This window comes from Halichoeres trimaculatus, unplaced genomic scaffold (assembly GCF_033239565.1).
Source record: "Halichoeres trimaculatus isolate MK-OKI-2021-1 unplaced genomic scaffold, fHalTri1.1 fHalTri1_scaffold_16, whole genome shotgun sequence".
NCBI classification, from domain to species: domain Eukaryota; kingdom Metazoa; phylum Chordata; class Actinopteri; order Labriformes; family Labridae; genus Halichoeres; species Halichoeres trimaculatus.
This window is the reverse complement of record NW_027437194.1, coordinates 13466841-13479320: the sequence shown is the minus strand read 5'-3', so window position 1 is coordinate 13479320 and position 12480 is coordinate 13466841. Positions and strand designations below refer to the sequence as shown.

Sequence of the window (12480 nt, the reverse complement as noted above, 5' to 3'; positions counted from 1 at the left end):
AGACCCAGTTTAGCCCCTGAATGCTTGAGGTTTTCATTCAGAGCCTTGACACATCCGTCTTTCTTCATGATTCTTCAACCTTGTTAAAATCCCCAGTTCCAAAACAGGCACTGAACCATCCTCACAGCATGATTCTCCCACCACCGTGTTGAACTGTGAGGACTGTGTTCTTTGGGTCATACGCCTCTCCCTCCTTTCTTCAAACATGAGCAACGTCCCTATGGTCAAAGAGCTCCAGTTTGGTCCCATCAGACCAAAGAACACACTTCACGTATGCACAATCTTTCTCTGGGTTGTCCTTGGCGTACTTCAGTCTGCTAGCTTGAAGGTGTCTCTTCTGTAGAAGTGGAGTTTTTTTTAGCCTGCATCCTTGCGGTCCATTTCTCTGCAGGACTCTAGTGATGGTCTTCTTTGTCACTTTGATAACACAAACTTGTGTTCCAGTAGTTGTTCTCGGCTCTTTTCATGCATCTCTCACTAGTTTTCTTTCAAGAGTCTTTGAAATCTTTGGCTTCCTAAAGCAGCCAGACTTGTTATGTACTGTGTGGCTCTTTTTGAATTCCTAGATAATACTTCTCAATCCACTTCTTGACACTTGGAAATGCTGTGATAACTATGTAAACATCAACATTTTGTTTTCTAAGTCTAAGTTTTAGTTTGAACTTGACTGATTGGTTACAAGCTGTGAGCATTACAAAGTCAAGAACATATCTGTGGTTTGTGCTTTGGTTCAATAAAAAGGCCAACTCTTAAGGAAGCTAATGGTTTTGACCCTGGTATTTTTTTTTTTAAATATTATTATTTTTGCAAGGTGAAACAATAGCATCTGAAATTAACCAAGGATGATTGGAAAGGTGTTTAAAAGATCATTGACATGTTTGTCAGCACTTGGGATGAAAAAGAATAAAGCCAAATTCAGAATACATTTAATTTCTCTATTTTAAGTAAGCCAGACAAAGAAATGTAGTCAATATTTTTTCTTGTTCACACCTGAAAATTGTTCTTTTTAAATTTTGAGAATGTAACTGAAAATCAAAATGCTTATTCTTTCACCAAAATAGTGACACCGACCCACAAATCATTTTGGATGAGTTGTCAAAATTTTTAAAAAGTTAATGAAACAAACCACAGATCCAAAAAACTGATGAACAGCAAAAATGCAGATTTTTTTTTTTTTTTTGTTAACAAAGATGGATTACAAATTAAACTCTTCCATCTCATACACCCCAATAATAGCTTGAAAATCTGATGGTAGATTTCCACACAGTGTGTCAGAGCCAACAGCAGAAACGTTAGCACCCACACATGCAGGTGGGGTTTCAGTGTGTTGGTCAGCATCAGAGAAACAGTTTCTCTCTTTCTGAGTAGTTTTGTTTGTTTAAATCGTCCTCCACACCTGAGCAAGGCCTGAATGCTTGCCTTCCTCTCAGGTTTCACTGTCGTCGCTCAGGTATGTTTTCCCACCTCAACAACCCCTCCCCCTCCTGCTATCTACTCTTTTGTCACCATGACTACGCCCACGGGACAGACACCAAAACTGGTTTGTGAAGATAAGTGATCCTCGGGTGAAGTCTGATTGGTTGGTTTTGGAGGGTTGGGCAGGACATCTGGAGCTCTCTGGAGTGAATTAACTGAATTGCCTTTTTATATTGATGTTGTTTTAATTCTTGTTTGGCGTCTTTGGCTCAATCCATTTCAAGTTTTTTTTTTTTTTTTTTTTTTTTTTCGTAGCAGCTGATACCTTCTGTTCATACCACTTCAGGCTGCAGCTGGTTCTTCTGTTTTTCTTCACTGGGCTGTTTGTTGTGGCTCTTTTCATGCAGTCTAAATGCCAACTGCATTAATATTTTTATGTTTACATGAATTCACATTTTTTAAAGTCAATATTAAAAGCCATAGTTTGTATGAGGTTTAGGTTATAGTAGCACAGTGTTTCCCAGCCTTGGGGTCTTACCTCGCTGTAGGATACAATATCATTTTAGGGAAACACCATCACCTGATGATTGGAGTTGAACAAAATGACATAAAAAATGTGGAGCACATTTTAGAGTAGGTAATAGTGATGTCATCTGTAGTAGTGTTGTTTCAGTTTGGCAGTGTGTTACCTGCATGATTCATATCAGTGTGTGCATATAACACAGAATGTTGATACCTTGACAGTACACATGAGATAAAGACAAGAAGCAAAGGAGAGGAAAATAAATTCAGATGTGTTTTATTTTGAATCCCCCATAAATGGAATAAGGAATAATTATAACAGGATATAAGTGATGGCAATGTGGAATAAACCATGTTAAATCCAGGTGAAATGAGGTGCTGGTTTGGCCTGGTGTGTCGGATATAACAGACAACAGAATAGCCCAGGGCTTTCTGGTTGGACTCCTGTCTCGTGACCTTTTGTCGTATTTCTCTCTCTGTTCTCTACTCCTCATATGTCCTATTTTTTATCAGCTGTTAGATCCAACAAAGGTGGAAATACAGAATAAAACCAACTTCATATACAAAAGAATGTGAGAAATGGATCAAAATTATACAAAAACTAGTGAAAAGTTCAAGAAACCAAACCAGACAGGTTTGTGGATTGTTTGGTGTCCAAGTCTTTACTCTTAAATTATTAGAGATTTACAAGTTAACAAACTGATATGTAATAATTATTATCTGGGACTACATTTCTCAATACCACTTCCATCACTGGGTCATGTGTTTTTCTTGTATCTGTTTCACAATCGAGGAAACATTTCTTTCCTTCCAGGAGTGCATGCATTCTGTGATATCAAGTGTCTAGTTGAATGCAGGTGTGACGCAGTGCTTTTGTTTAGGTTGTGTTTTCTCTTGGTGTGGCACCTTGTTTGACAGCATGTTGACGACATAAGGTGCTCTCACCTGAAGATTAATACTCCTTCAAAGTGTTTTAAGTCGGCTTAACTCCACCTAGTTAACAATTGTGTGACTGGAAATCTGACTCAAGACTCTTGACTACTACTAAGTTCCCTCCTCAGACAAGAATATAATGTATTATTATCTCATATTTAGTACAATGTTCTGTAGTGTTCATGTCCTGTAAAGGACAACTTCATTGCCAGAACAAATAATGGAAGAGTAATTTCCTAAATTTATATAAGGAAGGAAAAGCAGGATTGTTTTTATTTTTTTTATAATGAATCATACCCTGAATTATTTAATTATAGGAGGTCTAAATTACAAACAGATATAAAAAATGTTTCAATTTTTCCATTTGATCAGACTGGCTGGCAACCACAGACATTTAGTTTTAATGCAGTAAAAAAAATCAGTTTACTTTTAACTTATGGAAGAAATGCACTCATGTTAAGTCATGATTTTTTATTTCCCAGTTCATGACCTTGTTATTCCTTTTGTTTACAAAAAACATGTTTCAATGTTCAGTGACAGGTGAAAATGTTATAGATGGATTTGTGAGTGTGATGCTGAAGCAAAATACTGCTTAGAGCATTGGGAGAGTAAAAAAAAAGAAATACAGTGTGTTTTCTGGATTTTTTTGGAGAACTCCGCCCCCCGCATTTTTCCAAGGTTGCTTGTTCACACACGCCCCTGCATTGTGAAGACTTCATTGTGGGATGAAGGGGGTAGTGTAATAGGTGGTAGAAGAGTCTCTGGAGGCATCAGACATCAGACATGACACAAGAAGCAGGCTTTGTAAGCCACAGTGTAATGTTTGCAACAAGACGACAGACAAAGCGACAAAGATCTACACCATAACGTCAGTGTTTACAATCAGATCACTGCATGCCAACAGATGGACGTTAGGATGTCTTAACTGTTCTCATTTAAAATGATTCTCCTTCAACCTTTGGTGGCTTACCCAACCTGATGTGCGACCTGTTGCATGCTGAAAATAGATCCACCCACTCTCTTGTGGTAAATTTCCCTGAATATTTTCTGCTTCATTCTCATATAACACCCCCCAGCCCTCTACCTGACATGTGACAAAATTTCCTGGAGGTCTTTCCAGATAAAAAGTCTTTTGCTGACTGAACATTTCAAGCAGTTTTCAGGAGTTTGGTTTGAGTACAGACCAGCAACAGAAATATTTTGCTCAGGACAGGGAGTGTCAGGATTCTCTTGAAAGAAAAAAGTATTACTGATGTAGGTGTGTGTAAATTTGGTGTGACAACGTGTCTATGTGTTTGTTTTAATGGTCATGAAGAAACCTGTAAGCTTTCATAATATATGACTCATTTAATTGTTATTTTTTCCCCTTTGGCACTGAAAAAAAGATATTAGAGCAGATACATTCATTAATTAATCAAAGACACTTCAGTTGTTCATCCAGCTTTTCTGGTCGTTCTCATGCAGAATAAAAAAATGCAGAGAAACCTGATTAAGTTTTTACATGCTGATAAGGTTCAGGTATTTAATTGTACAGTTGCTTTATCTTTTTAACTGAAAACAGGACACCAGGTTGAGTGTCCCAACATACGTGGTGTCAGGTTTCTTCTATAAATAGACGGCTCAGTTTTTCAGCTAAATAAAGCACGGGTGAAGCCTCTGATTGTGAAGAACCTTGTGTTAAGGGTGTGTTCACATTCCAGCCCATTCTGTCTTAACATGACACTTAAACACTCAAAGGCTACTGTAGCATACTGTACTGGAACGTCATCACACACACCTCATGTGACTTCTGATATGTTGTGCTTCAGCTGCTGTACAGAATATACTGAGTAGGATTCTCGAGCCATTTATTCCTTAACATTTAAAAACACCACATATTTCCATTTAGGAGTTTTACACATCAGTGTAAGCAGTTAAATTAGTGAAATGTAAAGCTACAGTTGATCTCCCACCTGTCTTGATTATTTGTTTTCCTGTTCCCTCTGTTCTCCTGTTTCATAAATGATTTCTCCTGATTGTACTGGGTGTTCTCTAAAGTTCAAAATCAGTCTGTTGATTTCAAACCTGACAGACTTGTTTCCAGCTAATTGCAGCCTTAAGGTTTCTCTGTGTATCTTTCCGTTGGTATTTAGTGTGCGGCTTATACGAATTTCAAATCATTTCTTTGGTTGGTGTTCAATCTTTACTCCTTCACACTGCTTGTTGATTTGGTTAAATGAATCAACATGAGAAGAGCAGGCACGATGATGATTTCAGTATTTTTACTGTTAAAACGGGAAGAGTTTGAATACCACAGAAATTTCTTCATTTCTGCTGAAAATGACGTAAAACACTCTAAAATTTCATCTTGAACTCACTGAACAACTCATTCTCTGCTTTTCAGAGGCACCTGAAGCATCAAGATGAACCGTCATCATGCAGGGTCCGTGGGCCCTGATGATGAGGTCATGCCATACAGTGATGATGAGACGGATGATGAACTGGATGTAAGCTCTGAAGACGAGCTGGAGGAGCCACCAGGAGCCCCACAACCCCCAGTGGAAGTGAGACCCAGTGGTGAGTAATTAATGATGGATGCATGTAATCCAAAGTTTTGGCCAGCCTTTACAGAATTTTATAAAAAAAAAGATCATATTCCTTATTTTAAGGGCATTACACAGGAGAAGACATGAAGAATGTTTTTACCTAGCTTTGCTCAAGGACAGGAAGTAGATTGAGGCTGCTATTATAAGTAGACAAAAAGGTGTTGCAACAGTCATGGATACTTCAGGTTTCACACGATGGATGAAGAAGAACTCTTGCGAGCGTCATAAATGTCCTCTCTGTCAAGTTTCTAAATAATGTTTTTGTTTTCTTTCAGAGTTGGGATGGAAGGTGAAAGCCAATGACAGACCTTATCACCACCTGCCAGAGTTTCAGAAAAAAACCTTCCTGTGCTTCAAGAAAAGCAGATATTCTGTGAGTTCAACTCTTAGCTGCTTTTAAAATACACCTTTATCCTCATCATATCCTGCACATATAAAACTGAGCATGACTGACACACCCTGAACAAACAACACTGGGTCAAAACCTGGCAGACTAAAATTTAAGGCCCTTTTCCAAACAAATAAAACTACATTTACACTCTTTGTGCTATCCCCTTTGTGAAATTGATGTTAGACCTTAGGTAATAGCTTAACGTCCATTAGGAGTGGGTATCTGACGTTCCTACTCAGCTCAGCTGTCTGCATCCTGTTTTCTACTGTTGTGTTTGTATTGTGTGTGAATCCTTTTACAGGATTGAAGGACATCAGCACCTGTCATCACAGCGCCTGAATGTCATGCAGTTATTTAAAATATGTCAGGAACTTTTTTTTTAAGCAGCCTGATCTGCAGCTTTTGACTTCAGGTTGTCTTCAGAGCTCTTAAATTTGCATCTAAGGAAACAGGACTCAATTTAGACTGCATTAACATGTAAATATGTCCTGTCATTCACATCGGGTGAGTTTTACTATTTCCATACAAATGAAGTGAACACAAATGGTGCTTAGAGAAATGAAAATCACTTTGAAACCTTGTTTATGATTTAGAAGCTGATAAGTGTCTGACATGAAGTAGGAAAACAAAACATTTATGTTTCTCCCATTTTTTTATAACAGTTTTCATCATTCATTTATTGCAAAATATCATTTTTTGACAGCAGTATAGAGTTGTATTACAAAAAATAATTAATGAAATTATAACAACAACACCTCCCCTCCCAAGAAAAAAAAGGAAAAAAATACTGGTTTAAAATTCATGTGAAGTACGGTTATGTACATCACTGTCAGGTTTACTGTGTTCAACAAAAAGCTTTCCTCGTGTCTCCGTCTCTCTGATGTCATATCTTTGTTTCTGCTGAGTCATTCCTGACTCTCTAGGACTTCTCTGAGCATTTTAAAGGTCTCTGTCATACAAGTTATTAACACTGTGTTAACACTGTCATGTTTTACACTTTGTTCTGAGATGTAGAGATGTAGATGAACGTTTAGATAAACCTGAAGCATGTAAACAAGTTGTACTTGATTTATTGTTGAGCTTGTTTGTTTTTGACCTATAATTCAGCTCAATTGTTTTGTTCCTCTGTTCTCTAAGTGTGAGACGATGATTCAACGTACCATTTCTATAATTCAGGCAATTACCTTAAAATGGAAATGCTGGGACTTGATGATTTGACTTTGGTGTGTAAGCAGCAGGTGAACAGAGGAGTGGTTTTTCATGTGGCTGAACGTTTGTGTCGACACTCTTTGTGGAGGCTGAAACCTGATCAACCAGCCGAGCCGACCTGTGTCTCTCTAACAGAGATATTAGACACTCAGAGACCTTGTGGGACTGAAAACAGAACATTTTAGAGACAACTTCAGGTAAACCTTCCCTTGGAAGGTTCTCCAGTCCAAAAGCAAACCGCAGAGTTGCGTTGAAAAGGTTTCAGATGCGTTTGATTGTGCCTGTTTTTATCCTCCAGCTGAGTCAGGGCTTTAAGTGATCAGATGGTTATCTGTAATGAAATGCTGCTCTGTCTCATTACTGGCGTGCCCACAAACTGGGTCACTGCCACCATGGTAAACTAGGACATCTAGGCCAACTGGTCCCGAGGCCAGAGGGAAGAAATTATAGTTAAGTGGTACTCGAAACACCTCTGCTATTCAACTACAGGATCTTTGGTGTTGAATGATATTCCCAGTTATATCCAGCCCCCTGTTAGTCACAGTAAAGGAACATTTTGTAAAAATTTAGTTTTCTGTTTTATCTTCAGTAGACAAATTCTGGTTCCCCAACAGATATCAGTGGGTTGTCCTCCCCTGAAACCCAGCACCACCACCCTCAAATCTATGACAGTCACTGACACTGACTAATTCAGGAAAAACTGACCCCTGTGCAGCTACTTCCTCTCTGGATGTTTATGAATTTTTTACTGAAAGAAACTGAATAGCAGCGGACAAACAGTAGGTTGCCATTTTATTGTCATCACATATTATCTACATATCCTGAAGACTTCTGTGGTGTCCTAAACAATAATTTTTTCAAACGATTAATCTAGCGACTATTTTTAAGATTAATCGATTAATCTAACGACTATTTTACGATTAATCTAGCAACTGTTTTTTTTTCATTCAGCAAATATTTAGCATTACTTAATCAGGGTAACTATTGACACAATAAGGATGTTACATTGTCCTTATCATGATGGATACTATGGACCACGTTGTAGCTACAGCTGCAATTAATGTTTACAGTTGATGTTGAATAATCTATCATTTATTTTGTGTTTTAACCTATTTTGGACTTTTACATCGGTGGCTTTCAAGTGCACACCTGTAAAATTCAACCTGTGTAGACACTAAAATGTTAGTTAATGTCTTTACTTGCACTTGAGTTTTCCTCAACTCCCTGTGTCCTACATTTCAGCTTCTCAGCTTCTTTTTGATGAGCTACCATTAGTTTCAGTTTCCAGGCCTCTAATCTGTAAAAGTGTGGGTTTTCTTTCAGTGTGTAGTCTCCGAAATGAGACTAAAATACCACAGAGAGGATCAAGCCCCTGTTCAAATGCACAAGTTGTGAGCACAAATGCAATACAACCAACTTTACGCTCACCGCTGTCTTCTCTCTGCCTTCTCTTTCAGGGAAATGCCATCAAGACGTACAAGTACAATTTCTTCACGTTCATCCCCCTTAACCTGTACGAACAGTTAAAGAGAGCTGCCAATCTCTACTTCTTGGCTTTGTTGATCTTACAGGTATGTTAAAAAAGAGAGAAACGGCTGGAGTACAGTCTACACTGAACTGTTTTCAAACCATATCTTTTTGTTTGTTAGGTAATTCCAGACATTAGCACTCTGCCATGGTACACCACTCTGATTCCTCTGGTCGTGGTGCTTGGAGTCACTGCCATCAAAGATCTGGTGGACGATCTGGTAGGAGAGACTCACTTTGATTTTACACCCTTCGGTTTTAGCAAGCTGTTAGAAATTACTGGGTTTTTTGACACTGAGACAAATAAAAAGTAACTGGTTCATTTAGAAAGTTTTTCAACGTTGAAAGTTACATGAATTGATTAAATTCTTTCCAAATCACGTTTAAGTCTCATGTTAAGTTGTGTCCTTCTTTTAGGCACGGCACAGGATGGACAAAGAGATCAACAATAGAAAGTGTGAAGTTCTGCTCGATGGCAGGTTAGTGGGTACTTTTTGCTTAGCTTTTTTATTGAACAGGATATCTTCAAGTTTTAAGATGAACAGAAGCTATTGGTTGACTAATTTCTAGGTACTGAAAGTTAGATCAATCAACATTTTTTACAGAATGTGTATCATATGTGTCTTGATTAACAGAATGGTGAACAATGTAAATGATCACATTTTAAAATGAATTTAGTTTTCCTATACAATCCTCTGTGATTTTTGTACACACTTCTTTTTCTTGAGTCATGACAAATTATATGTCCAAACTATGGTTGAATTTGTTTCTGCTCCAGATTTCAAGAGTCAAAGTGGAGGGACATTCAAGTTGGAGATGTGGTTCGTCTGCAGAAGAACAGCTTTATCCCGGTATGATCAAGAGTTACAGCACTTACTGAAATGAACCTCCTGTCTTTCTTACTGACTAGTGCAAGTACACTTACTGTTAAAAAGAGCTTTTTTGACCTCCAGATGATTGTGTAACACTGTAATACAAGCTCACTGTAACATGGCCAGCCACTGCTGTTGAAATTAACTGTCAGCATCTCTTTTGACTGCTGCATAAAGCAGTAATTCTAATAAACAGAAATATCAAATAATGTGAAATAGTTTGGATTTCAGATGAATTAAAGACATGAATCACAGAACAGTCTGTACATCATTATCTTTTTACTCTTGAAGCATGTTTGAACCCCTCAGAATGCTTGAATTTTTTTCATAATGATTGCTCTCCATTTTTTTTCCAGGCTGACATCCTGCTGTTATCCAGCTCCAATCCAAACAGCTTGTGCTATGTAGAAACAGCTGAGCTTGATGGGTAAGACACCTTCAAAATACTCCTTCCACCACCTCAGTACCCACCGTTAATGTATCCCTACTCTCACATTATGCAATGACTTTATCTTGTACAGAGTGTTTCAGGATATTTGTGCTATTTGCCCTGATAAGTTTGTTTGAACTTTTTCATTAGTTCAGTCAACATCTTATTCATTGATTAGCCGAGCAAATGTTTGAAAAGCTTTCGCCAGGAACTAATCAGCTGTGTGACCAGTGGTACTGTATATTTAGGGATTGAGGAACGCCTTTAAATCAAACAAAGTGGGGCGCCTCATTTCGCTGTAATTGACCTATTTATCACAGAAAAGGGACTAAACTGAAACAGACTGCATGATCACCTTATTTGACTTTCCACCCTCTGTGAAACTGAGATCAGAGTTCTTCAGGTTGTTTTTCTAAAAAGTGCAAGCCACATTAAATCCTGTCATATTTAGGATATTTGAGGGATCCTTTTTGAAGAAAGGTCCAGTCTGAATCTTTCAAGTTGTCACTGTGTTATACCTTAGGCTTTGCTTTAAGTCCCATGTGTGTTTCTTATTTCCCTGCAGAGAGACCAACCTGAAGTTCAAGATGGGACTGAGAGTGACTGATGAGAGACTGCAACATGAGCGTCAGCTGGCTGATTTTGATGGTGAGAATGGCTCTCAACTTACAAGGATTATCTGCAATTTAACAATGATTCTTCAGTTTAAACTCCCCATTAAAAAGGTCATGGAAACCAAAGTTTTATATTGAGAAAAAAATCATACACATCGCATTAAAATAAATATTTTTTTACAGAGGTTTAAATTATTGAAAGGAATAGCCATGACTAATAATATCTGCTCAGTTTTATTTGAGCAAACTAGGGTTCTGACTTAACACCTGCCAACCCACCACCACATGCGGGTGAAACTTCATTTTGGCATTTCATTTTCATTTAAAGCTTCAGTTAAGAAGATGATCAAATGAATTCAGTTTCTCTTGATATCTGTCTTTTTTGCATGGGTAAAAAAAGCTTGTGGAAGATCTATTTGGCTTGTAACTTCAGTAACTTACCAGCCACATTGGTGATTAAAACTGTTAATTTCGAGCCCTGGAGTAAACCAAAAGAAACATGTCATTTGCATTTTAATGCCAAATTATTACATTATAAAAAATGAGATCAGGGGTTTCAGATGAGAATAAAGATGCTGTACATTTGTAGCATTTTGTATACTGAATTGATGCTTCTTTATTTTTTTCTTGCAAATGGGAGAATCAAAGATAAAAAGAACAAGTAAACCTTATTTGAAGCATACCTCAAGGCAAACAAAATGTTTATACCAAACAAAAATACAGTCATACAAAATAACTTTGTACAAATCAAAGTTCATAAAAAAATGAAGTTATAAACACTGAAAGCATGTAGCAACTTTTCAATGCTTAAAGGTGTATAATTTGTGTAATAAAGAGTCTTAACACTCTTTTTCTCTTCTCCTGAAGCTCTGATCGAGTGTGAGGAGCCGAACAACCGTCTGGATAAGTTCACAGGGACGATGCTGTGGCAGAGGGAGCGGTACCCTCTGGACCTGGACAACATGATGCTCCGAGGCTGCAAAATCAGGAACACAGAGGAGTGTCACGGACTCGTCATCTTTGCAGGTATGAACCCTAAACAATCCAAGAAAACTGAGGTAAAGGCTGTTCTTGTATTTACAGTGCTGGCTGAAAATGTGGAATACCAATGTTTGATTTACTGATAACTCAAATGGAGTTGATTGCAGAGTGATTGCTTTTGAGCAAATTAAATTTCTTTTGTTTTAGCTTTTTTTCATCTAAGTGTTTCCTTAGAGTTTCTGTTGATGGTCTGACAAAGACCTCAAAACTTTTGTCTTTCAGCTTTTTTAACAGTTTTTCTACAATAAGTAATTTTAGAAAACTACAGTTACTCCTTCCGGTTAAACCTCATATTTGTTCTTTAATAATTACATTTTATTGGCAAAGGAAATGGAAGAGACTTCTCATAGATTATTAGATTTAATTTAATTCAATGTATTTGGGTTTTTTCCAGGAGCTGACACCAAAATCATGAGAAATGGTGGTAAGACTCGGTTCAAGAGGACCAAGATAGACGAGCTGATGAACTACATGGTTTACACTGTGAGTCTGACTCTGAGGTGGAATTCATCATGTTTTTCGAATGCATTTACAGTCACTTTCTGTTGTATAACAACTTTCCTCTGCACACTGATGTAACATCACTTTTTTCCAATCTTGCATGATGGGACTTCGACACATTGTGTTACACATAAATATCTCTGGAGTTTCTCTCTGTCACCCACTAACAGCCTCCCTTTGCCCCTCTGTGTAGATCTTCGTGCTGCTGATCCTGATTGCAGCAGGTCTTGCCATTGGTCACACTTTCTGGTATGAAGAGATTGGGTCGAAAGCCTGGTATCTGTATGACGGGAAAGACCAGAGCGCTTCGTACAGAGGCTTCCTCAGTTTCTGGGGATACATCATCGTCCTCAACACCATGGTGCCCATCTCACTCTATGTCAGGTCAGTGTAACCAAACTCAGGGATCTGGGCTGTGTTGTCATTGTCAGCCTCTATG

At 38.0% G+C, this 12480-nt stretch overlaps 1 protein-coding gene across 1 annotated transcript in view; it reads left to right on the top strand.

Annotated features, from left to right (window-relative positions):
* The window catches only part of atp8b1 (ATPase phospholipid transporting 8B1), a 28226-nt gene that overhangs the window by 5557 nt on the left and 10189 nt on the right, over positions 1–12480 (top strand). Inside the window, exons 2-12 of the mRNA XM_074690425.1 lie at positions 5255–5427; positions 5732–5829; positions 8514–8627; positions 8706–8804; positions 9001–9062; positions 9362–9434; positions 9812–9882; positions 10451–10533; positions 11367–11525; positions 11935–12023; positions 12235–12425. Coding sequence (XP_074546526.1) covers positions 5274–5427; positions 5732–5829; positions 8514–8627; positions 8706–8804; positions 9001–9062; positions 9362–9434; positions 9812–9882; positions 10451–10533; positions 11367–11525; positions 11935–12023; positions 12235–12425 — 1193 coding nt within the window. The 5' untranslated portion in view covers positions 5255–5273. The remainder of the gene's footprint in view (positions 1–5254; positions 5428–5731; positions 5830–8513; positions 8628–8705; positions 8805–9000; positions 9063–9361; positions 9435–9811; positions 9883–10450; positions 10534–11366; positions 11526–11934; positions 12024–12234; positions 12426–12480) is intronic.